The 27,443-nt window shown below is 40.0% G+C and overlaps 2 protein-coding genes across 4 annotated transcripts in view; both read left to right on the forward strand.

Moving 5' to 3' along the window:
- SLC1A4 (solute carrier family 1 member 4) overlaps positions 1 to 27,443 on the forward strand; it is a gene marked incomplete at its 5' end in the record, with an annotated part of 278,141 nt that overhangs the window by 121,463 nt on the left and 129,235 nt on the right. The gene's annotated exons all lie outside the window — the stretch shown is intronic.
- Positions 5 to 26,075, forward strand: ACTR2 (actin related protein 2). Of its 3 annotated transcripts, XM_081855652.1 has the most exons (10): positions 5 to 152; positions 6,087 to 6,197; positions 11,371 to 11,385; positions 13,561 to 13,776; positions 15,535 to 15,607; positions 17,594 to 17,730; positions 19,134 to 19,283; positions 21,413 to 21,558; positions 21,886 to 22,018; positions 24,653 to 26,075. In XM_081855652.1, the coding sequence occupies exons 1-10, from the start codon at positions 105 to 107 to the stop codon at positions 24,821 to 24,823; spliced, it is 1,200 nt and encodes a 399-aa protein (XP_081711778.1). In that variant the 5' UTR covers positions 5 to 104; the 3' UTR covers positions 24,824 to 26,075. The 3 variants fall into 3 exon arrangements, with proteins under 3 accessions (XP_081711778.1, XP_081711779.1, XP_081711780.1); XM_081855653.1 differs by lacking the exon at positions 11,371 to 11,385; XM_081855654.1 differs by lacking the exon at positions 5 to 152 and having other exon boundaries at positions 6,088 to 6,197; positions 11,368 to 11,385.

Raw genomic sequence — 27,443 nt, forward strand, 5'->3', positions numbered from 1 at the left:
AGAGAGAGAGAGAGAGGCCTGGTTGGAGTCGCGGGGAGGAGGCGAAGCTACCCTTCACTTCAGCCGCTCGCTCTCGGGCCCCTTTCCCCACCGAAGAAGGAGCCATGGACACGCTGGGCAGGAAAGTGGTCGTCTGCGACAACGGCACCGGGGTGAGGAGGAGGAGGAGGAGGAGCCGCCTCGCTCCCTGGAGCGGCGGCCGCGACTGAGGCCCCCCCCCCCGGCGGCTCGAGCGTTAACCGCCTTTCCCCACCTCACCTCAGGAGTAGCCTGGAGGGGAAACCCTAGTGGGGGAGCGGGGCCTGGGGCGGGAGGGCGGGGGCAGGGAGGGAAGGCGTTAGCCCACCCTGCCAAATAATTATACACAGGTAGGTAGCCGTGTTGGTCTGCCGTAGTCCAAACAAAATAAAATAAATAAAATTCCTTCCAGTAGCACCTTAGAGACCAACTAAGTTATGGGTATGAGCTTTCCTGGTGTTATTGGTATGAGCTTTGCATGCACACGAAAGTTCACACCAATAACTTATCTTAGTTGGTCTCTTAAGGTGCTACTGGAAGGAATTTTTATTTTATTTTATTTTGTTTCAAATAATTATATACAGTTGTACCTCGGGTTACATACGCTTCAGGTTACACACTCCGCTAACCCAGAAATAAAGCTTCAGGTTAAGAACTTGGCTTCAGGATGAGAACAGAAATCGTGCTCCGGCGGGAGGCCCCATTAGCTCAAGTGGTGCTTCAGGTTAAGAACAGTTTCAGGTTAAGAACAGACCTCTGGAACGAATTAAGTTCTTAACCTGAGGTACCACTGTAGTTATATACTCTGCAGTTTTCCCCTGACAGGTGGCTTACAGATTTTTTAAAAAAGAACATCTCTAAAGCATACGGCAGGGGTGGGGAGACAATGGTCAGTGTGACCATTGAGAAACTATTAAACACCAATGAGCTGCAAGCCTTTGAGTCCTTTTGAGGTGCTGGTAGAAGAAGCTAGAATGATCTTTCCTCTTTCTCCTCCCATTTAACTTGCGGAAGGTGCGCGCGTGCCTAAGTTAAGCATTTCCTCTCATATTGTCACGCTTTCTTTAAACAAATTCTTTCGCTTTTTTGCTGAATTGTTTCATCCCTATCGCACACTTCCATCCAAGGAGCTAAAGGTGGCGTCAGCACATTCTCCTATCTTATCCTCACAACAACCCTGTGAGGTGGGTTAGGCTGTGAGTGTGTGAGTGATTGGCCCGAGGTGGGCTTCTTGGCAAGGTAGGGATTTCATCCTGCATCACCCAAGTCCTAGTCCAGCACTCTAAGCACTATGCTGTTCTGCGCTGGCACAGAATCAGTCCCATGGTCACTTTTATTCCAGTTCTGTTGGATTACAATCCGACAGAAGTTGGATGAGTGTCTCTCAATCGCTCGCACACTCCTACCACTTTACTAACATTTTGCCATCTACTGGCACCTGAGTTACTTTCTTTGTATTTGGCTGTCCCCTCAAGCAGTTTGTCACAGCTGCATGCCACTTCTCCCCTCCTTGCCTGTCCACCCCATATCTGTTCATATGCTGTAAAAGCCCAGAGTGGCTGGGAAAACCTAGTCAGATGGGTGGGGTATACAGAATAAAATTATTATTATATTTAGGTGAGTATGTGCTCACATGGGCATAGCCAAGGGGGGGGGGTCGGATGGCCCCCTAGATCAAGTAAAACAGTAGAAATACTGTATTGCTTGCTTCAGTGTCCCACCCCTCATGTTTCATAGTCATTCAAACAAGACACCAGAGTGCTGGTTTCAGTCCCCGTCCCCCCCTTGAATGGTCTAGAAGCAGCAGTACTAATAATAGTACCTAGACTCCTCCCTCCTCTAAAAATATGTTCTCTAACGAAAGGTCTTTCAGTTTGAGAATACCAAAAGTAGAATACTGAAGTCAGAAGACTTAACCGCCTTTTTTTCAGCCTGAGGCTAGAATCATTTTTTGTACTCTTCCCTAACAAGCCATTAAAACATTTCCTTCCCTGTATAGATTTATTGCTGATAGTACTGTGGCAGGGAATACAGTGGTACCTTGGTTAAGAACAGCTTAGTTTATGAACAACTTGGATTAAGAACGCTGCAAACCCGGAAGTAGGTGTATTGGTTTGTGAACTTTGACTTAGAATAAGAACATGTTTCGCTTCCTGTTGAGTGTGTTCCATTTGTAAATTGAGTCCCCCGCTGCTATGGGAAAGCACGCCTTGGTTTAAGAACGCTTTGGTTTAAGAACGGACTTCTGGATCGGATTAAGTTCGTAAACCAAGGTACCACTGTTACAGCATTTCTCACTGCAGAGCGATGAGTGGCCTGAGCTTTGGGGTGGAATTATTATTAGCCTATCTTTCACCCTAAGCTCCCACAGAGGGTTGCAAGAGTTTAAAATACAACTTTAAAGATAATGCTGAAGTGTAATGACTTTCTTTGCAAGTGAGTAATGGCCCCTTATAAAATTGATGCTTCTGTGACTATTCTTTATGTGTGTGTTTGAAATAGATTATCTGGCTTCTCTGTATCACAGAGGGCTCATTCATTTTTTGGAATGTAAGGCAAAGCTTCACTTTGGTTATTGCTTCTGCTTTTTGTTGATGAAAAATTGTATGCTTTCTATCTGCAGCCTGAGCCTGTAATTCCTATGCACATTTATTGGCAGTAAATCTCATTGAACACATATGTAAATCCTCATTAAGAACATAAGACGAGGCCTCTGGATCAGGCCAGTGACCCTTCTAGTCCAACATTGTGTTCTCATAGTGCCCACCCAGATGCTTGTGGGAAATCCACTAGCAGGATTTGAGCGCAAGAGCACTCTCTCCTTCTATGGTTTCCAGCAGCTGGAGTTCAGAAGGATACAGCCTTCAACTGCGGAGGCAGAGCATTTTTAACTTTTGACACATTCACAATTTATTTTTTCAAATAAACATTTTTAAAAAGCTCAAGCTTTCCTTAGGGTGAAGTTAGATGTGACGTTAAATGCATGTTTAAATTTTAACATGTATGTTTTAAAAAATTCACATAGCAAGTGGGGGGCGGGGAACTGATAATTGTCAGGATCTAAACAGGCATGGAGAAGGAAGTTAAGTCCTGCTAAAATCCCCTCTCTGAAGCTGCTGTTTGCATTTAGAGGAAACACCCTGTTGACACCAATGGGATTTCAGCCTAACTAAAATGCCAGCTTCAGAAGATGAATGTTCTTCTAAAGTAGTCATTCACCAACAATTGGAACATGTTTATATTTCCAGTTTGTGCAGTGTTAGCACCATCAGCAGGGATACTTCAAAACTGAGTGTTCAGTTTAGTGTCTTTGGGTTAATGACAGAACGCTTCAGGTTTGGGTATTCTCATTAAAACCTTATTCTTCCATCAGGAGAAACAAAAATGAATGAAGTCTACCTTATCTGGAAATCATGATGGGAATAATGCCATTTAATATTAACAAGAAGATCTATTTTTCAAACATTTGTGCTTTCCATTTGAAGCAATATTTATAGACAGCAATTTATTATCACTTGATGACTTAACAGGAAGTGAGAGAGCCAGTCATAACCACACAGCGTGTAGAAGAAACTATATATGGTAAAGCATACACTAGATAAACCCAGCAGATTTTCCTAAAAGAGTTTTTTTTTTTTAAAAAAAGGTTATGTTAATGTCTATATTTACAATTGTGAAGTTAGCTGGTTTAGTGCTGTATTTCTTTTTGAAGAGGCAAATAGTTAGCAAATGTGCTCAGCACTGCGGTAAGCTGAAATAGCCAGTTTTATTCATTTACTTAATTAAAATTTAAATTATTTATACTTAGACTTTAAACTAAAAAATCAAGGCAACTTAATAGTAGAGAGACCTAAATAATAGGTTAAAAGCTTTCCCTGGTTACTTTATTTTGTTTTATTTAATTTTACCCTGGTTTTCTATAGACATCAGGGCACCTTATATCAAAACAGCATATCACTTAAATGCTTTTTCGCAGCATACACATGTATAAAAGCTAGTATCTAAAATGCTTTTACTGAAGATTGGCTTATGTAGCTAGAGAGAGGGGGAGGAAGAGCAACGACAAATGAGGTGTATGCATTTAAAACGTTTATAGGCTGCTTTTACACGAATCCAAAGCTATTTATGGTGCAAAATAAACACTTTGCAGCACAATGGAGAGAAACAGGTTCCCAAATGATCTCCTACACTGGAAAGATCTTTCACAATCAATCGAAGAGCAATCTTTGTGTTTTTCTAAAGTCTATAGATTTTCATAACCATTTTGAAATAATCATAAATAGATGGCTTTGGTGTGTCGATGCATTTTTGAAAATATCCTTTGACACTCTTGTGTTGAGATCATGACTCAACACACCCTGCAGGGTTGTGCTGCTGAAAACATTCTTGTTTAGGGAAGTCTCCCTAAATACGCAAACTTGACAAGTATTTTAATATATAATTGTATTTTATTATGTGTTGTTTTTTAAAAAACTACTTTTAAATATTTTGATTTTTTAAAGAACAAATTCTGTTTGATTGTATCTGGATATTTTATGTAACCTGCTTAATGGCTTTGACTAAACAGCATATAAATCTGGTAAAATAAAATAAAAATCAATTTCCCACTGAATGGGAAGCTATGTGCACCAGCATGCAGCCCCCTTTGCTTTCACTTCACATGAGCAGGGAAACAAACCAGTAAGCCCATAGCTGACCATACCTTCCTCTTAAGTGCAAACTGGAAATGATGGTTAATCATTTCTAAGTATCCCAGCCTAAACCAGGATGAACCACCATTATCTGTCCTGGGGGAAGAATTCCAAGAGACGGGCAAAGTCTCCACAAAGTCTGCTCCAGTGGGACTATCCCCTCACTATCACAGTGCTATTTTACCACCAACTGTGGGAAGGATCCTAGTTGCTCTTTTTTTTTTTTTTTTTTTTTTTGCTTTTTTAAAAAAAGAAAATTACTGTTAACATTCTTAATTTTTAAAATGTAGTTTAGTGTTTCTTGTAAGCCACCTTTGAGGCGGGGTGTAAATAATTGAAATAAAAAATGCATAAATTATATAAATCAAGGACATGCATTCTGATTATGCTAATAATTAGGGGGGTTATATTTGGCCACCCAGACCACTGGACTTATTAAACAGTTTCAAAGATTTCATCAAGCATTGCCTACACAACTTTCAAGCATCTTTTTACATATAAAATATTCGGACCTTTTTTAAAAAAATGATGGCTGGGATTTTCAGGAAGCTGAGTTTAGTGCATTGTGCTTATGTACTTCACATCAAGTAACAGAATTCCAGCAGCTCTATGTCTTATAGATACGGGCAAACCTAAGGAAATCCCTACTGCTTAGATTGGTTTTTTTGAAGTGTATCCAGCCAGGCAAGAATTTATTGCCCTTTTTTATAGTTGACAGTTCATGCATTCAGAGGTTTTCTATCAGCATAAATGCAGAATCCATGGATAAATCTAAATCTCTAAACAGACTTTAATATACATAACCAGATGAAACTGGACTATGTGTATTTTTCCTTTACCGTATTGGCCTGAATATAAGCCTCACTTTCCCCCCAAATTCCGACCATAAAAAGTTAAAGTGTGGCTTATATTCGTGACCTTATGGTATGCAAACAGCACAGGGCAAACAGCGCCAGGAGTGCGGCAAAATGATGTCCGCCCTGCACGTAGTCCCCTGTCCTCTCCCCCAAGGTTGGGAAGGGAGAGAGCGAGGAAGGGGAAAGGCCACCGGCAACACAGCGCGGCTCCCCCCCCCCCCAAATATGCAGTGAGGAATGGAGTGGCTTGTGTATATATATATTCTTTTCCCCCCTCCAATTTTAAAGGTGTGGCTTATATTCGGGCCAATACAGTAATTGTCTTTTCACGATTTCCAGCATTTCCTTCATGAGAACTTAAATTTTTTAACTTAAAATGATAAATGCTTATTTGGGAATTTGACCAGCTATCTTTAACTTGTTGTAGTTTTATGTTGAAGTAACAGAACAGCATCAACAAGCTATTATAATGTATGTGGGCGCCAACAAATTAACTTAAAGGATTTTTTTTTTTTTTCAGTTTGTGAAATGCGGATATGCAGGATCCAATTTTCCAGAACACATCTTCCCAGCTTTGGTTGGAAGACCAATTATTCGTTCAACTACCAAAGTGGGAAACATTGAAATCAAGGTACTATTAAAGAACTTAAGTCCTTTGCATGGTACTTTGGGGTGCTACCTCTCCCTTCTGGATAACTTCTTCTAATGTATTATGTGATAATCTAGTTGTTAAATCAGTACAAATGGAAATTGAGATGTGGCTTCTTTATGGACAAAAATACACGGATGGTGCTATTTAAGTATACTCATACCTCAGGATACAGACGCTTCAGGTTGCGGTTTTTCGAGTTACGGACCCGCCAAAACCCGGAAGTATCGGAACGGGTTACTTATAGGTTTCGGTGGTCGCACATGTGCAGAAGCGCCAAATCACAACCTGCGTGTGTGCAGATGCGCCGCTGTGGGTTGCAAATGCTGTGGGTTGCGAACGTGCATCCCACACGGATCACGTTCGCAACCCGGGTGTCCACTGTAGATTTTTAAACTATTGTGAGTAAGTGAGTGAGCTGATGGAAATATTTCGTACAGTAGTGGTTATTGTGTCAGACTAAGATTGGGGAATCCATGCTGAAACCCATTCAGCCATGAAAGATCACCTTGGACCAGGCATTTTCCTTCAGCCTAATCTGCTCACAGGAAGGGAATTTTCAGACATTCTTGCTTCCCATTCTCGACCCTGACAGCACAACAGATAAGCTGGGTATAATATTTATTCTGTGACATTCCAGAAGACCTTTACAGTGGTGCCCCGCAAGACGAACGCCTCGGAAGACGAAAAACTCGCTCGACGAAGGAGTTTTTCGTTTTCTTAGCCGCTTCGCAAGACGCATCTCCCTATGGGCTTGCTTCGCAAAACGAAGCTTGCCCCGCAAGCTCCGGGGATAGCGGGGAAGCGCAGTGCGTCTTCCCCGCTGTCCCCGGACCTCTTTTGAAGCAAGGGGCGGCGGGGAGAAGATTGCTTCTCCCCGTTGCCAGCCCCGCAATCTCCGGAGACAGAGGGGAAGGCGCGCGCCTTCCCCTCTGTCCCCGGACCTGTTTAAAGCAAGGGGCGGCGGGGAGAAGATTGCTTCCCCTCTGTCCCCGGAGATTGCGGGGCAGGCAACGGGGAGAAGCAATCTTCTCCCCGCCGCCCCTTGCTTTTACCAGGTCCGGGGACAGAGGGGAAGGCGCGCACCTTCCCCTCTGTCCCCGGACGGTCTCCATAGGAACGCATTGATTGATTTTCAATGCATTCCTATGGGAAACCGTGCTTCGCAAGACGAAAAACTCGCAAGAAGAAAAAACTTGCGGAACGAATTAATTTCGTCTTGCGAGGCACCACTGTATTCCTATCGATTCATTCTGTTGGAGTTTAAGAATATCCTTTCCTTTGAGTCATGATTGTTTGGGAATCCTGGCATTGCCCCACTTATTATGTTGAGGTATAGTAGGGGAATCAGACTAAATCAAGTGTGTGGAGGGTAGCAGGCAGAGAGCTTGCTAAAGTAAGATTTGCTTAAGATATAACATGGGTTGATATCAGTAGATATGTGTATAGTTGTGTATTGCTTTGTTCACTTAGGTTATGGCCCAAATTGCCCTCCTCAACCAACGGCATAACCACAAGGAAACATGGTGGAACTGGAGAGATCAGACAAGCAGGCCTCAGAATGTTTTAGTAAATCAAAATCATGGGGGCGGGGCAGAGCTTTCTAAAAGCAATGGGGGTGATTACAAACAGGCAGTACCACCTTGTATCCATGTAATTCACACAGATTTCTGTCCAATCTTGTTCATGCAATATAACTGGAGCACTGTCAGTCACCTGCATTTTAGTGGAGTAGTTATAACTTGCGTTATATGACAGCAGTTCCATTTCCTTGCCTTTCACTGTCTAGGATCATGTGTAGTTTTCCTGTCTGCTACTCCATTCTGTGTCTAGGCTCATGTTCATTCTTCTTTTCTGGCCAACTTACAACATCTCAGATAGTGTAACAAACAGTCCCTCGCAATGCCCAAACAGATAAACAGCCTAGAAGAAGAGAACACACCAAGCATGGGCGGGGGGGCAAGGATGTTCAAAGTCTGCACCTACTTTCAAACCATAACAGTGATTGGCTAGCACGACTTTAGTAAACCTTGGCTTTTACTACAAGTATTAATACTATCAAGAGTTAAACATTATATTAGCACTGCCAACTTTAGAGGTTCCACAAGAATTTTCTGTAGCCAAATAGCACAGGTACTTAGCAGGCATTAGAAAGAGAAGAACAATGGCCATCCTACTTGACTAGATTCTGCTTTGTTACTGCTTTGGATTAAGACCTCATTCTACTCAATAGGCAATTCAGTTATTCATGTCCAGTCTTGAAGGCAAGGGGAAGATGATTCACCTTTGGGAAAGGGTGGTAGTTGAGTGGCAGATTGTCTGGTTTGCCTGCAGAAGGACCCAGGTTCAGTCCCCAGCATCTCCAGGTAACACTATGACTGTCCCCTGCCTAAAACCATGAAAAGTTTCTGCCAGTCAGTCTAGGCAATGCAGAGCTAGATGGGCCAATGTTCCATCTATAAGGCAAATTCATGTGTTCCTGTACTCTAAAAAACAAATCCATGCAAGGCTGAAGAAAACTCGAAGGATGAGATAGCTCTTCTCACCTGGTGTAACCCAGCTCTGGCCACCAAAATCCATCTTTAATAAGTTTCACAGTGCTCATAGATGCCCAGGCTTGCATGTTAATGGGAGCAGCCTCCACATTTGTGTGATTTTCACTTGGTTAATGAGTGGTATTACAAAGAAAGTGTGGTTTGGGAGAGGATTGCTCTAGGCATGCTGGGCCCAAGCCCACATTTTTAGTTGCTTACACAAATATGAAATGCACTGGCATTACATATTGGGCACCAGCTGAAACTTCAAAGCGGAGGTGCGAGCCTTGGGCTCAGGGGCCAAAAGGGCCCCTCCAGACCTCTCAATCTGATCCTTGGGATTCTCCCAAGATCCTACTCTTCTCCATCTATATCCCATCTCCCTTGGCAACACCCCTTCCTAGCCGTACTTTGCATCCTCCTCTGGTGTTTTTTGCCTGATGAGAACGAGTCTGTGAACTCTAATAATGGTTCTTGCTTGTTTGGATGGAGAATACAAAGGTGTGTGAGTGTGTAGAAACTAGACTTCTCTATGAAGGCAACATTTATATTCATTGCTCTGCTCTGGCCCCTGCCCACCAGTGGCATGTTGCCCCTGAAAGATTGACCTGAACAGAATGTGAGCTTGGGGCTGAAACTTTCCCCATCTAAAGGGAGCATTGGTTATTTGCATCCTTGTGAGATCTTTATCCTTAGCAAATTGTGCTTAAGCAGGTTCTAAGAATGAGGGCTCCTGAGTCATGCAGCACTCATATTCTTCGTCTGAAAGCAAAAGTGGGGTGTCACATAGAGACATTCCACACCGTTTCGGTTTTTCCTGGCATATAAATAGGCAAAACAGTAAGGAGCACGATCAGATTTCTAAACTGTCTTTTCAACATACACAATGATACAGGAGTTTCCAGAATATACTTATTGGTACCTAGATGCTAATTGCAACAACACAGCAAAGAAGAAATTGGGGGCTGCATAATTTGATATCTGTTTTATATGCAAAATACATAATTTTCATTTAAGTGATATTCAGAAAATGGCCCACTTCACACATAATGGTAATCTACAATCAGGAATGAACTATGGCTTGTCATGAACAATCAATCATACTGGTTTCAGCTTGTGTACCTCAGAGAGAAACAAGCCATGAGTTTTGGGCTCAGTATTAAAGGGAAACCAGCACTTGTGGTTTGTTTTTTTCCAGAAAAACCATGACTTGAAGCCAAGGTTTGTTCTTGGTTTAGCCAAACTTCATAGTTTGTTTTTGCCACAGGCAGGCAAGGCACAGTTGAACAGTTCATACCGGCACACTGCTCATTCATGCTAAGCTATGGTTTTGTTTCTGACCTGGAGTTACCTTTATGGGCAAAGTAGGGCACTGAAAGAGGGGTGATTGTGAAGTGGCTACAAAAGTCAAAATTTTGCAGAAGCAGTATCAATGCATGCAAAACCACCAACTAAACTATTAGCCTCTTTAGAGCATACTGAGGGCTGCCTGGACTATATGTGCACATTGGGGTAGCCCTAAAAAAAATTAAAAAACTATGAATAATTGTAGTGTTTTGGGCAGCTTAGTGGACTTAACTTTGCCAAAGATTTGATTTTTCAAAACATGATAAAACACTTTAAAAAACACCCCAAATTTGACCCCATCTATTATTGATGAAGTTCTCACAATGCTTAGTGTTCTTACATTTCAAACACCTTTGAAAGTCTCTTTGACTCCTGGTTTAAAGATTTGTGTAACTGCACTGTAATAAACTATAGTTGCAGTTCCTCGTTTTCTTCCCTAACCCAAACTCCCAACCAAGAAACAAGCTTCTGAAACACTGATAGCAGGAAATTCGCTCTAAGGGGATGAAAGTAGGCTGCATGGTACAGTCTGGATTTTTTTCTGGCAGAGATGGAGGTGTATCTGCTCTCCTTGGCTCTACATTGAAATATAGTAAGTAATCTAGTATACTTGAAGCTAATGGCTTTCCTTAGTGACATGAGATATTGTGGGCTCCTTGTCTTAGATTAGTGACAAATAGCTATTGTATAGATATTATACTAGTACTTGAATTTTGCTTGTCTACAGAAATGCAGATTATTCTATTCTTTGCTTTCGAATTAGCAATGTGCTTAGAGAATTAAAGCATGCAGTGTTTAACATTTATCTGGTTGTATGTATATATTTCATCCTATTTCTTCACATTTTGAGTCAAAATGAATAGCACATTAATTATTCAATATATTTTTAGTGGTTAAAGGATAATAGTCATTTCTTGGGGGACTACAAATGCCGTCCTGCATAGCAAAATTGCAGGCACACCAGGATACTTGTAGTGCATTATTGATGAAAATCAGAACATCAGGCATTGCATGCATGGAAATAAGCGCTTCTTGTTTCTATTTCTGTTTCGGTTCTTGGTTTCTTTGTTCTGTTTTTTAAACTTAGTAGACTTATTCTCACTTGCCCTGAAGTATGCAGAATTTGGAGCATTTCCACCTGTCCGTGCATCTGTTTTTTCTGCTTAGTTCTGTTGTTTATACTTGAAATAATTAAAAAAAAAAGATTTCACTTAGGCCTCTTCTGATTCTCTTGCTTCTACCTTTTCTTCATCTTTCTTGACCTGTTGAAGTAGAATAACAAAAAGATGGTAAGTGAGGCGTCCCTGTGCTATCATCCACTCTTTTGCTTGGTGGGACCTTGTAGCCTCTTTTTTTGGGGTGCTTTATAATTTTCATGTCCTGTCCACTTACGTTCTGAATACATAGCCATTTTAATCTTTCTTCATTGCTTTCATTCAGTAGCTAGTACTTCCTTAAAGCTATTGTACACATCTTGCAGATATGACATGCCCCAATAATTGCAGCTGCCTGTAGAGGCAAGGAATCTGAAGGTCAGTATCAGTGCTAGAAACCACTTGCTAAGACATAACAAAAATGAGTCATCGAAAACTACTTGTATCTTGTCTGCTATGTAGGCAAGACCTATTATATGGAGAGTATTAAAACCAATAATGTCAGTTCACACATGCAAACTCGCCATTTCTTTTTTCCTGATGATTCCTCTTGCAACCCCCATGGGGAAATGCAGTGTGTGAAATGGTGGTGAACTGTTCGCACATAGAGCTATTTCTACAATCTCATTAATACAGCGGTTCCCAAAAGTGCAGATGCAGAAATCATGTCTATGATGCGAACCTTCCTACGATTCCCCATGCAGTCCTGCATTCTAGGGATACTTGAGGGAAAAATTAACTGGCTTGTATGTGTGAATCTACCCTTAATATGTTCTGTGTCATCGTGTTGCCATATATTTAATATTTGTTCTTCTAAATTGAATAGAGGATTCTCAACATGCTTCTTCAAGAGCATGTCTGAAGCATGTGCTAAAAGCTGTGTGATTTGTTGCTCCTCTTGTTTGATGTAGATCAAGGGTTGTCAACCTGGTCCCTACCGCCCACTAGTGGGCGCTTCAGGATTCTAGGTGGGCGGTAGGGGGTTCTACGGCACAAGCTGAATCCTCCTTCCATCGAGCACTGGGGGGCGGTAAGGAAATTTTACCATCAAGAAAGATGCATTAGTGGGCAGTAGGTATAAAAAGGTTGACTACCCCTGATATAGATTGAAAAAATAGTATTTTAAAAGTAGCATTAATAGGACCAAGGCAGCAGTGGGGTAAAATGATACATTGAATATACGCTCTTTACCTTTCAGGCAATTTTGCTTCTAAATTTGTTAAATGAATTATCTTCAGCAGACTATTTTAACCACAGCTAGTATGAAGTTAAGAGCTATAGTAGAGGTGCAGAATTACAATAAAAAAATCCTAAAAAGCACAATATTAAAATCCTGCTTAGAGGAGGATTTCAGTTTGGTTTTAAAGATGCCTTTTCCACTTTCATGTAAGTCCCCCATATGACAGATATATTTAGGCTCAAATATTCCATAGTTGCTGGAGATCTGTTACTTTATTTGAAAAATAAGGGACTTTACTGTTTAAATCTCCCCCTGTTTTGAAGCATGAGAACAAATTTTACTTTGTTCCTTTTTAATATCATGTTAGTTAGGATATTGATGGAATAGGACACAAACTAGATTAGAGGTAAACTTTTTCTATGCCTGTGTTCATTGCAAGAATGATGCCATATCACTGACTTGCAGTACAAAGTATTTTTGGTAACTTCAAAATAGATCAGAGTTGCTTAATCATTTCAAAAATGTCTTATAAATCAAAATTAAGTTAGGCATGAAGTTCATATGTTTGTGGAGGATAGTTTACAGACTTTGAATAAGTGGTGCACATTGCAGAAATCTTCTAATATAAAACTTCTATTTTTTTCTCCTCAATCAGTGTGGAATTTGCAATCCCTTATTTGCTTTTGCTACTTGTTCTCTATGCTTGTGCAGCACTCGTTATTCCCATTTAGTAATGTGCACAAAAACATGAAACATGCATGGAAATTTTATTCTGCTAAGCCCACCTATTATTGTGTGCAATTCCACATCATGTGACTTGTTCATATATAAATGTGTAATAAAAAGTTGAATGTATTGGTCTAGAAATCTACATGTGAACTAGGCCCTTTGTCCCAAATTCCATTTGATTTTAATATACATAGCTGTTTGTAGAGTTGTGCCGACTGTGTTTCTTTCATTTTAAATACCTTGCTATGTTTTTCATTCGAACATGTAAGTATTATCCCTCTCCATTGTATTGTAAGACTGAATAATAAAAGCAGCTTCTTTTTATAGTTTTTTTGAAGAGTTGAATTCAAAAAATGGTTTTGGAAAATGTTAATTTGCCAGTTTTCATTTGTAACTTGTAGGATCTTATGGTTGGTGATGAAGCAAGTGAGCTGAGGTCCATGTTAGAAGTTAACTACCCCATGGAGAATGGCATTGTCCGGAACTGGGATGATATGAAACACCTTTGGGACTACACCTTTGGACCAGAAAAACTTAACATTGACACAAAAAACTGTAAAATACTTCTAACGGAGCCTCCTATGAATCCAACAAAGAACAGGGAGAAGATTGTGGAGGTAGGTACCTTGAAGCTGACCCTATTTTCTGTCTGAGAAAGCCCAGGTGGCAGTATTCTTCAGGAGGAGTTATATTCTGTTTGGGGGCAGGGAAAACAGGTTTTATCCAGGATCATGCAGTTATGTGTGTTCAGAACCTTCTGAAATGGTAGTGGAAAGTTAGATATCCTTCAATGCTTAGGGTGTTTTTCAGTGAAGTAATATGTCCTTCGTTTCTTTACTTCTCTATGTTGGCTTATTCTTGCATGCTAAAGAGGGTAAAGGTAAAGGGACCCCTGACCATTAGGTCCAGTCGTGACCGACTCTGGGGTTGTGGCACTCATCTCGCTTTATTGGCCGAGGGAGCCGGCATACAGCTTCCGGATCATGTGGCCAGCATGACTAAGCCGCTTCTGGCAAACCAGAGCAGCGCACGGAAACGCCGTTTACCTTCCCACCAGAGCGGTACCTATTTATCTACTTGCACTTTGATGTGCTTTCGAACTGCTAGGTTGGCAGAAGCAGGGACCGAGCAACGGGAGCTCACCCCGATGCAGGGATTCAAACCGCCAACCTTCTGATCAGCAAGTCCTAGGCTCTGTGGTTTAACCCACAGCGCCACCCACGTCCTAAAGAGCATTTTAGGCCTTGTTAAAACAAGCGGAGATGCATTTTAAATAAAAGCCCACATTCTATTCATGTAAAAACACCAGGCAGGCCCCACAAATCAACCAGAGATGCATTTTAAATAAAAGGACACATTCTACTCGTGTAAAAACACGCTGATTCCCTGACTGTCTGCGGGCTGGATTTAGTAGGCAATTGGGCCAGATTCGGCCCCCGGGCCTTAGTTTGCCTACCCATGCCCTACATGGAGAATCTTGAACATCAGTTTATTTGTATGCCACTTTCTTAGAGCAAATCCTGGCTTGGAACATCAGTAAAGTTTGCATTTCAAGATAATTCAGTAACCATGAGAAAACAGGAAGGAAATGCACTTTAAAAAACTAAAAAAAATAAAGATAGGAACAGCATATAATGCCCCAGTAGGGATAGATATAAAGAGTTTAATAGTGTTAGATGGAAGGCCTTTCATAACTTGTGTTCTGAAAACACTTCTAATTTAACTTTTAGAAATTTAGTAGTCTGTAAAAATAGTTTTAGCAGTCTGTTAAATATTGACAATTTTTCAGCATCAAAAAACAGTTCATTTGTTCTGTGCTGCATATTAACTGAATTGAAATATGTTAAGTTTATGACAACTTCTTTTTGAACTTCCAAACAACTATGAGCCATGAGCTATATGATGGTCCGGGAATCAGCGTGTTTTTACATGAGTAGAATGTGTCCTTTTATTTCAAATGCATTTCTGGGTTATTTGTGGGGCCTGCCTGGTGTTTTTACATGAGTAGAATGTGTGCTTTTATTTAAAATGCATTTCTGGGTTATTTGTGGGGCATGGGAATTTGTTCTTTCCCCCCCAAAATATAGTCTAGCCCACCACATGGTCTGAGGGACGGTGGACTGGCCAACGGCTGAAAAAGGTTGCTGACCCCTGCTCTAAATGTTCAGAAGATAAAATAAATTTTTTTCTACATTGAATTTTTAAAAGTATGGGCTGCTTCTATGTTTGAGGGGTGGAGAGACTTGCAGTGATCTTTATATGACCTGTAAACCACACAGATAATGAAGTTGCCAAATAGTGCTTTGTCAAACACTGACTTAACCTATGAAATTTACTGTGCTTTCTTCAAATAAGAGATAACTTTAATTTTCCAGGTAATGTTTGAAACCTACCAGTTTTCTGGTGTCTACGTAGCCATTCAAGCCGTTCTCACTCTGTATGCACAAGGTAAGTGTAAATACTCAATAGCAATCAGTTGGGTGAGGCTGCACCACTCAAACTCCAGTCATTTTCTTTTTGGTGTTTACTGGAAGGAGGGGCAAGACATTGGTACAAATGCATAATTGGGAGTACTGGATTGTCTCCTTTGGTGCATTTGAACCTAACTGCTGTTTCACACCTCTCTCTCTCTCTCTCTCTCTCTACCTACCTACCTACCTACCTACTAGAAAACAACAAAGATACAGGTGACAGGCTGGGTGAGAACTGCCACCCCACCTTGGATGACTGCTGCTGTAAATGCTACTTTGTACTTAAGATTTATTTATGTATTAGCAAAATTAACCATCCCAGCCCTAGCTAATGGTATCTTTCTTAAACAATGTTGTTTGGAGGCCTTGTTCAAGCTTAATTGCTGTGCAAGGAGATCTTCATGGTGTCCCACGCGTGACTATGTTACATATCCTCATGACCACTGCTCCATGTGCATTTTTCTAATCTATGGGTTGTGCTGAAGAAGATTCCAGCAAAACAGTCAGATCATCCGGGATCACTGTCCTACGTTGTTATTCAATTACTACTTCGGCACAATTAACGCCTAAAAAAGTTTTACCGATTAGCCCACAGGATAGCATCTATTACGTTGTTTCAACCAAAGACTTATTATACTTCCCCGGACTTTCAAAGATTGACACGTGTGTTCATTTGATTTCAAATATATTAGAGAATTTACAAGTGTACACATTTTGTTTTTGTTGTACTAAATCGTGTATATCATGCAGTAAGAATTGCAGTCCTATCTAATATACTGGTGTTGCTTGTATTGTTGGTTGACGAGTGACTATGAGGCAGCTCTGCCCACTGTGGCTTGGGCCACCCATCCCTACTTTAACTAGTAGCTAAAAAGCATAGCTAGTAGTACTTCTGTTCTCTAAAGTGCGCTCTTTTCTATTGCTAATTGAGAGACTACTGCTAGCTCATAATTAGGGCAGAGAGAACCCTATGACATTTATTAGTCTGAACTGCATGTTGCTTTACTCTTGGATCAAGTTAATAATTTTTTATGGAAGCAAGCTACTTCATGTATTGATTGAAAAGGCTCAAAAGCCTATTCAACTGGCCGCTTCATTTACTGAGACTAGAGGAAGACAGCTTGACTTTTGGAGCCTGAAGAAAATAAAACTTGTATCCAAATACAAATGGAACCATGATGCATGCTTGATGAAAGTTGTTCAAGCCAGATGATTATTATAATGAGCTTGCATTGTAAAGAATATGAAAAAATGACTATTATCAGCAACATGCTCAGCTACTAAAATATATATTTCCATTCTCCATGTATGCAAGACCATCCTTCATACATGGAGAACGACAGTATATATTTTTCGTGGCTCAGTATGTTCGGTTACACGTTTGAAATGCTAGCTGGTATTTTCCACTATGATGCCTTTGTTTCCTTGAAGGAAAGAAGCGAAAGCAATCTGCATCAGGCCTATAAAAGAAAGGAAGACTGCGTAAAAAACGACACTAGGAATGTGCCCAAATGTCTTCTTTAATAGTTTGAATAATAATTATTTCTACGCTGTAGTGTGAAAGCCCTAAGATGTTACAGTAGCATGTTTTTCATCTTGAGGCAGAATGGCACTAGCCATTCTTGATATCTTCATATGGTGGGATATAAATATAATAACACAACTGAATTTAACTTACTTTTTGCTCAATGTGGACACTGTACCATGATGTTAGTTTCACAGGCTTCAGGAATAAGTCATTCAAGAAGTGGCAGTCCCAGTCCCTAATCTAGATAACTCTTCCAGGATTATACTTTCATTGTCTGTGTCACAAGCCACGGAGAGATTTAGGAGAATCTGTAGGCTCATGCTTTTCTCTGACCTTCTCTCAGCATACAGACCAAGGCTAGTTTTGTTTCCTAGACTTAAAACCAGGATCCATACTGACATGCTCTCATGTGCTTTTGCCATTATTCTTGTTCAGGTTTACTGACTGGTGTTGTTGTGGATTCTGGAGATGGTGTTACTCATATTTGTCCAGTCTATGAAGGCTTCTCTCTTCCTCATCTCACGAGAAGACTAGATATTGCTGGTAGAGATATTACCAGATACCTCATCAAGGTAAGCTAGTGGTGTTGAATCTGAGCAAAATGCATGTTTTATTTTTATTTTTATTATTATTATTATTATTATTATTATTATTATTATTATTATTATTTTAAAAAGGAAAACTATCCACACATACACTCCAATACACAATATGCATTTTCCATGATGATTTTGTTTTCTGCCCTTTGTTGCATCCTGTCTATCTCTTATTTCATAACACTATTACAGTAAGTCCTAATTCTTTGTTGCTCATACTTAAAATCCTACTTGCGAATTCATCAAACTAGAATATTTATTTAAATAGTCCCAAGAAGGCTTCCATTATTCCACAAAACGGTCATCAATTAATTTTAGCTGTTAACTTTGCCATTTCTGCGCAGTCCATCACCTTAACCATCCATATTTCTTTTGTGGAAATTTCTTATTCCTTCCATTTTTGAGCATATAAAATACCTGCTTCTGTCGTAACGTACATAAACAATTTAATCATTTTTTTAAAACTTCTGTCCCTATAATCCCTAAAAGGAAAGCTTTAGGGTGTTTTTTATTGTATAATCACTTGAAACATATTTTTTATCTCATCATATATCATCCTCTAAACATCCTTACTTTCCTACAATTCCATCATATGGGAAAAAGGATCCTCCTGCTTGTTTACATTTCCAACAGTTCTTAGGAACTTTCTTATACATTTAAGCCAATTTATTAAGTGTTCTATACCATCTATACATCATTTTCATATCATTTTCTTTTATAACATAACAAGCAGTAAATTTCAAATTTGTTTTCCAGACATTTATTTCTATATTATGTGCTAGATCCTTGGAACATTACTGATTTAACTATTTCATTCTTCATCTCCCATTTCAATAATAGATCATACATTTTTGACACCTGGGAATTTCAGTCTGGGTTATCCCCAACAAAAAGGACTCTGTTGTTTTTGGGAAAGTTATACTTAAACGTGTTTTTCAATTCATTATAAATCATTTCCCAGTACCCTTTTACCTTTTCACATGTCCATAGCAAACTAAATTGCTGGACTTGAAAACTCAGTTCTCTTTACCTATGTAATTTGATTATTTTCTTAAAAGTCATGCTTTTATCAGCTTGTCTTTCAGAAGCCTGCTTATTTTAAAAAGCTATACAGTAAGCCTACAACTTACACACATTTAACTTGTGTGCATTCGGCATTACATGTGTGGCAATTTTTTTTAAGGGGTGGGGGCGGGGTTCCAGGGAAAATGACTTTGGCAGTCCCGACCATCATTGAACCCAATGGGGTTTGATTAGATGCAATTTTGGCTTTAGGCACAATTCTTGGAACGTAACCCCCACGCAAGTTGTGGGCTTACACTATGTAGAAGGGAGAGCACTTTTCAGATTTGCCACTAATTAACTTCCTTTCATGCCAGCTGCTTTTACTACGAGGATATGCCTTCAACCATTCCGCTGATTTTGAGACTGTTCGTATGATTAAAGAAAAGCTGTGCTATGTGGGCTACAACATTGAACAGGAGCAGAAACTGGCCTTGGAAACTACTGTGCTAGTTGAGTCCTACACGGTGAGTATGTCACAGGCTTAAGCTACCACACTTAGGCACTACTTCGAATGCTGATTTGAGTGAAGTCTCTTCTTCTAAAGCAGGGGTAGCCAACTCTCAAGTGACTGTGATATACTTTCAGAATTAAAAACTGGCAGTGATCTATCCCCGTTTTGGGGGAGTTCAGCTCAAAGTTGTTGAGGAATAGAAAAGCGCCGTTTTTATAGGAGTTTTTTTTAAAAAAGCTTTTTGAGGGGCAACTTCTGTTTTTTTTGGGGGGGGGGTAAAGGCAAGGGACAAAGGAGCGAAATCACTCACAGGCACAGGTCAAATCCGTGTCCAGGGCAGCTGTTTACCAGCTCCATCTGGTACGCAGGCTGAGACCTTATCTACCTGTGGAATGCCTTGCCAGAGTGGTGCATGCTCTGGTTATCTCACGCTTGGACTACTGCAATGTACGCTACGTGGGGCTACCTTTGAAGGTGACCCGGAAACTACAACTAATCCAGAACGCGGCAGCCAGACTGGTGACTGGGAGCTGCAGCTGAGACCATATAACACTGGTCTTGAAAGACCTACATTGGCTCCCAATACGTTTCTGAGCACAATTCGAAGTGTTGGTGCTGACCTTTAAAGCCCTAAACGGCCTTGGCCCAGTATATCTGAAGGAGCTTCTCCACCCTCATCGTTCTACCCGGACACTGAGGTCCAGCACCGAGGGCCTTCTGGCGGTTCCCTCACTGCGAGAAGCCAAGTTACAGGGAACCAGGCAGAGGGCCTTCTTGGTGGTGGCACCCGCCCTGTGGAACGCCCTCCTACCAGATGTCAAAGAGAACAACAACTACCAGACTTTTAGAAGACATCTGAAGGCAGCCCTGTTTAGGGAAGCTTTTAATGTTTGATGTATTACAGTATTTTAATATTTTTTTGGAAGCCGCCAAGAGTGGCTGGGGAAGCCCAGCCAGATGGGCGGGGTACAAATAATATCATCATCATCATCATCATCATCATCATCATCATCATCTCTATGGATGAAAACAGCAGCACAGAGAAAGCTCCGTCTTCCCTTCCAGAGATCGTACAACGATGGACGGCGGGGCGAGGGGGCAGGGCAGGAGTCAGTTTTAGTGACGCTAAGGAAAGGGAGCCGGAGATCGACTGTGATCTACCAAAACCTCACGGGGATCTTCCAGTAGATCGCGATTGACCTGTTGGACATCCCTGTTCTAAAGTGTTCATTGTTCAAATGGCTTGCCTTGTTCCAAATTCTATTGAAAACATGTTCCTTAAGGCTTAATAAAAGCTGATGAGTCATCTGAAGACATTACCACTTGGTGTGCCATTTACCTATCACTGTCTGTCTAATTCATGTCTTTTATGCTCCTAACTACCTTAGACATACAATTTAACCACTTTCTTGGAAAGAGCAGGAAGCAAATGCTTCCAGTTAATGGTCATCTGCCTCTGTTTTTGCCTTGTTTTGTCTCAGCTACCTTGTTGGGGTTGTGTTTTGTTGTTTTTTAAACTGTTGTAAGACACCTTGGAGGATTTGTCAACAGGCGTGATGTAATTTTAAAATTATATCATTTAAAATTAAGAGCTGGAAGAGGGAGAAGATTGGAGTGTTATTTTGCCAGGAGACGCAATACTGGGTCATGATAACAGCCTGTCTTGCATCAGCTGTGCTTTCTTGTCAGAAGTCAGAGAAAAAGCCACACAACAACCACTATGGTGGCTGTAAGCGAGGCCTTAAAGAGCAGTCAGACTCCTGGAATAAAACCACCTTTTACATGTGTTTTTTTTTGGGGGGGGGGGCTAATTGTTTGTTTTGTTTTTGTTCTAACTTTATTAGTGCTTTTATATTGTCTTTTTCTCTTGTAAACCTCCCTGAGATCTTCAGAGAAGGGTGGTATATACATTTAATAATTAGAATTAGAATTCAAGTGGAGAGAGAGCCCAAACTACAAGTGCATCAAAATGAGATTTGGTGATTTTCGTCCCATCACACATCTGAACCAACTCGGTACTGCTAGAGGGGTTTCCAGTGATTTATCTGAACACTGTCAGTATTATTTTTTTTAAAAAAAAACTTTTATTAGTTGTAATTTAACAGTAATTTTATCAGTAACATCAGACATTCTGTTCCATAGCTCCCAGATGGCAGAATTATTAAGGTTGGTGGCGAACGGTTTGAGGCGCCAGAAGCTCTGTTCCAGCCTCACTTGATCAATGTGGAGGGAGTTGGTGTCGCTGAACTGCTGTTCAATACCATCCAAGCTGCTGATATTGACACCAGGTAGGACCAGGAAAAACTAGCGCACTCAAATCTGTGTGAAGGTAGAAGATGGGATGGGCAATTTCCCAATGTTGCATGGAGAGATGAGTATATGAGAATACAATTAAGATTCAAAGACTAGGCAGAAATGGCTACCAATCATCTGTACAGCATTTACTACTCCCTGTTTTGCTGCAGAAAGTCAATCCTGAATGGGAATGTTTAAGGGACTATTACTGCATCTTTAATGTTGGTTTCTGTTCTGCTTTTTGGAAGTGAAAACATGTCTTTCACACTGGTGTTGCTGCATTCACGCTCATTGTTTACAGAAGTGTGTTTCATCTTTAGGTCTGAGTTCTATAAGCACATTGTGTTATCTGGAGGTTCCACAATGTACCCAGGGCTGCCTTCACGACTGGAACGTGAACTTAAGCAGCTTTACCTGGAACGGGTCCTGAAAGGTGATGTGGAGAAACTTTCAGTAAGTAGCCTTCAAATAAATCCTAAATTATATACAGGACCGTCACTAGAGGGAGCAAGGTGGTCAAAAATAGTGTGGGACCGTCATGATTGAGTTTGTAAACTTTGAATAAACAACTTCACATTGAGATTACAGTTGTTTGTGAAATTGCTTTAAGCTGTTCAGTGTCTTGGATTGTACTTAACTACACTGTGACTAACTTTCTAGAGTTCTCTCTAGAATGCCATCTCAGTAGAGCAGTGGTGTCCAAACTTTTTTCAAAGAGGGCCAGATTTGATGAAGTGAAGGGCCGATGAGGGCCAACCAAAGGGCCGACCCAAGTTGTTAACCTTTTTTAGGATTGAAGTTGTTGAGCTTCTTTTAGGGTTGAAGTTGTTGAGGTTTTTTTTAGGATTTTACCCCAGGAAATAAACTGCCACAGGGGCTGGATTAAACCGACCAGTGGGCCGGATTAGGCCCCCGAAACGGACTTTGGCCATGCCTGCAGTAGAGGAACTGCTAAGTTGGAACACTGAGGAGAAACTGGTTTTGCTTTGTGGTGTTGTGCATTTCATTACATACAGTAGAAGTTTAGTTTCCTGAAGCCCTTAGGTTGTCTTCATCCTTCATAAAACAATTATTTAACCCAGGATGGCCAGGGTGTGTGTTGTATACAGTCCCCTGAAGGAATTTCTGGCAGCTCCTGAAGCTTCCCAACAATGATCTTAAGACAAGAGAAAAATTAAAAATCCCCCAGCAGGCGGCATGGACCCAGTATTGTGCTGGTCATACTGGACAGGTTTCAGCCTCTCCACTGGTCTCCTAAGCTGCCTCTTTTTACCACTCCAGAGGGGCAGCTTCTCCCTTGGGTGCAGTGTCCTTGTTAGTAGTTCTCAGAGAGGCTTAGCAAATGGGAAAAAGCACTGCTTCCTTGTTCCTCTTTAAGAACATCTGACAATGGCACCAGCTGAGAGCATGTATATGTATGTGTTTATATGAGTGTGCACACATAATGGAATGTGGCCCTTGGAGGGTGGCATACCTTTAATGTGGCCCTTGAGCAAAAAAAGATTAGCCACCTATCCACATCAGTGGCATAGATTAGAAAATATACCAGTGCTTAATCTTTCTGCAGGAAAACATCCATTTCATGAGTTTGTTAGTACCAATGAATGGCTACTGATTGTCCAATTTATTTTGCAATCTTGGCAGCTTCAAAGTTTTTAGCTTGGTTTACTGAAAGTAAGTAAAATAAACCTGATAAATTAGATCACTCTGTGATGTGAAATCTTTGACCCTCTGGAAATTGCTGGGCTTTTGTACAGTTCTCCAGAAATACCAAACACCACTGTGTTCTCAAAATTACATGTGAGCTGACCTCACGTTTGTGGGATCAACCTTGATTTTTTTCTTACTAGCATCAGTTAATTTTCTTTATTATAAAGCTACCTGCTTTATGGAATAACTTTGTAACAGATTAGATTTAAATGTTAATGGATTAATCATGTAAGAGTACCGGCATTGGTTGGGCAGCATATTTTTACAGCACAATTTTTAATACAAGTGTTTATACAAAATGTAGGTGATATAGGAGGAATGCCTCCTAAATTGTGTGCATCTAAATGTATCAAAAATATTCTTGCTTCACAGACATTGTGTATATTCAGGTTAATTGACTAAAACTGATTAACTGGTTTAAAATCATGCAAACTGGGTTGCAGCTCTACAGTATGTCATATATAGAGCTTCCAAAATAAAGTGGCCTACCAATTACAGAACTTAAAGCCTATATATTAACATTTTTTATATTGTAATATTTGCATAATACTTCAGTTAAGTTTGTGGCTTAATAACGTATATAATTAGACATCTGCATTATACTCCACTTGCATATTGGATAAGGTCATTGATTATAAACTAGTCTCTTAGTATCTCTGTCCACAACTACTTTTGTGATTGTTCTGGATCAGAACATAAGGAAAAACTTTCTGAGCAGAGAATTCAAGGCATGATATGTTTTGCTGGTGCTCTTGAGTCCAGTTCTACAGGGAGCCAAACCCAAAGCTGGGGGAATAGATTGGAGGTCTAATCTGTGCTATAACACTTCAGGGAAATAAGGCAAAATGTGGAATGCTCCCCTCTGTTGCCAAATGCATCCACATAAAGATAATTTACAGATTCTCCTGCTATCTAAACCTGCTTTTTTGTACCAGTTACAGATAGGTAGCCGTGTTGGTCTGCCATGGTCAAAACAAAATAAAAAAAATCCTTCCAGTAGCACCTTAAAGACCAACTGAGAACTAACTCAGTTGGTCTTTAAGGTGCTACTGGAAGGATTTTTTTTATTCTGCTTTTTTGTAATCTATGTATATATCAGGGTGGGTTTTTTTAATGTAATAGGCTACAAGTTCAGATAAATCCATTAGAAAAAGACAAAATTGGAACTACAGTTCAGTTTCTAATTTGCAATGTTTCCCATAATCTCCCAAGCTATAGCTCTTTTATATATGGTGTCTACTAATATTCCAGTACTGTAGTCATTGACCATCCAGAGAGAAAGAGCTGTTTGAATGCCAGTTCTGCCATTCTTAACAGGTTTTACAGCTTTGCTCTATAACCTCTAGTAATGCTGCTTTATCATCTTTTCCCATTAAGAAATTTAAGATTCGTATTGAAGATCCACCTCGTCGAAAGCACATGGTATTCCTTGGTGGTGCAGTTCTAGCAGACATCATGAAAGACAAAGATAACTTCTGGATGACCAGACAAGAATACCAGGAGAAGGGAGTACGTGTGCTTGAGAAACTCGGTGTGACGGTTAGATAAACTCTGGAGCTTGCTCCCATCGCAGCTCCAATGCTCGCATTCCTTTATTGCCAATCTTTGAACTCATTCAGCTGTGTGACACGGAAAGGCCTGTCTCTGCCCTTTGACCCAAGGGCTAGGTTTTGTTCTGGTTCCTTTTGTTAGATATTTTAAATGTGGCTATATTTGACTACTTAATTGGACCACTTTTCAGCAAACAAAACAAGGGCACGAATAGCCTGTCTGTCACATCGTTCCTTCCCAGTAGGCAGTTGGGTAATTCCAGTAGCTTTTTCTTGGGTTATTGCTATAATGCTGTTGGCATTTGTCTGTAGCTCATCATGGATGGAAACTTTTTTTTTAGCACGAGAGAACCTTTGGACAAACAGCTCTTTACTATCATGTGGTTGTAGTGATTTATCTTTGCATCCTTTTGCCTTTATCCCATGCTGTTCAGTATCTTTATATTGTAAGAACTCTGAAATCAGTGTCTTTATATCTTGCTTATGATCTCTTAAATTGGATCGAATGGCAAACTTTTTTTAAAACCTTCCCCTGGAATATTTTGGGGTCTGAAATTGTTTCACATGAAAATTGATTATGTATCCTTAATCAGATGGCAGAGTTATGAGGAAACTAAAATAGAAATTTGCCTGTCTGTTGTTGCAAATCTTAACTGCCTGCACTTCTCTCTCTCAAATGTATATTTCTAGCTTAATGATTTGGCACTAGGTAGTTGTTTTCTCCTATGGAATGCATACAGAGCTTCTTGCAATTTTTTCCTTTTTCTTTCTTTCTTTCTTTCTTTCTTTCTTTCTTTCTTTCTTTTTGGTACTGTGATACCATCTTTCATTACCATTGGGGCTTAAAGACTTTTTTTTTAATGGGTAACATTAGAATGTCATCTGGGACTGGATTCCTGGATATAATCTATTGAAAGTAGTATGTTTTAAAAAAAAACCCTGAACTTTATTTACTGGTACAAAATTAGAGAAAAACAGAATTGTATTAAATTTGAACACACAGTCACACAGTGCCAAGTAATTATTGCTTTTTTTAAAAATAAAAAAATTATAATTGTTAAATGTTATTTAAAATCACCCAGATATTTATATATGGAACTGTGAGGTAGGTTGTGAGGAATGACCTATATTTGTAGCGGTTAAAAAACCCCACATTGGAATATTGGCATTGTAGTAAACTGGTATATACTCAAAATTTACCTGTCTAATCTTGACTCTGGGATAAAAGGAAATAAAATAAGTATTTGAAATACTGTTTCATTAAAGTCAAATGTACCACTGAAGAAAGGTATAGTGATTATTGACACCCTTCAAAGTAACATCCACCAGAAGACGAAAGCTGCTTTCTCACCAGAGCATTCTTGGTAATTTGTGGTGTTCCATACATGTGCATAAAAAGGAAAGCCTGTCAAAAAGATGTGTGAAGCAGCTTCAGACAGAAAGAAGTACAACATACAGGGCAACTGTTCCATGTGATTAAGGGTGCCCTCTAATTTGTTAATATTTTCTCTTTTTGTGTGTGCTTTAAGCATACGTGTTGAAAGCAAGTGCTAATGTGTGCAGTGCCTCACACAAGATGGGTTCAGCTTCAGCTAGTAGTAGCATGTACATTGTGAGTGCCTTTTGCTGGTTCCAACTCTCTCTGTTTTTCATTCCTCCTTGGTTTGTGAGCTTTTACTCTACCTTTTCCCCCTAGGTGAAAATCCCAAACAGGAACACAAACTACAGGGTTAACCCTTGTTTTCTACTATGAGAAGCACGGAAATATGGTAAAATAAACTAGATAACCGGTATCTAAGTACATAAGATCTACAAATGCCAACTTTGACAAGTGGCTGGCAACAAACACTGACTCAGAATTGTCAGCTTTTTACTGTGTGGGAGAATATGGTGTGGGTGTTCTTGCAATAATGTGTGCTATTGAACCTCAGCATAATTTTTAGAGTTTGGGGGTAAGATCACTCCAACATAATAGCCCCCCCCCCCAAAAAAAATTCAGAAGAGAAAAGTTAAAAGGCATGAATATATATAAAACAATGAAAAAGTACAACAGTTTCACAGAGTAGTTGCTAAGATGTTGAGCAGTACCCATCTTAAATGTTTAGGGAGTTAAGAGACTAAAACTCAATATCAAAAGCACCAGCTATTTTTTGGTTACTGATGCTGTCACAAAGAAAGGCATATTTTTCCAACCATAAAGCTATATAGACAGTTCGAAGGCATCACATTCAGATTTTTTTTAAAAAAACCCAAACCTTTTCCTGATGATGATGATAATGATGATGATATTTGTATTCTGCCCATCTGTCTGGGTTGCCCCAGCCATTCTGGCTGCTTCCAACTGAGCATTAAAAACACGGGAAAACATCAAAACATTAAAAACTTCCCTAAATTGTTTAAATGCTTTAAACAATTAAAATGGAAAAGAAATAGTTCTACACTCATGAGAAAGGAAGTAAATAAATTCAAATGTTTTATATAACAAAACTGCTTTACATGAAAAAATTCACTGTCAATTATTCAGCTGAACCAAAGGCTATGTATTAAAAAATAGAGTGGGATGCCTCTTACTTAAATTAATTACCTCTGTGCTGGATTGTGGCCATACAAGAATTCAA

This window comes from Podarcis erhardii (genome assembly GCF_964252035.2).
Source record: "Podarcis erhardii genome assembly, chromosome: 3".
Taxonomy (NCBI): Eukaryota; Metazoa; Chordata; class Lepidosauria; order Squamata; family Lacertidae; genus Podarcis; species Podarcis erhardii.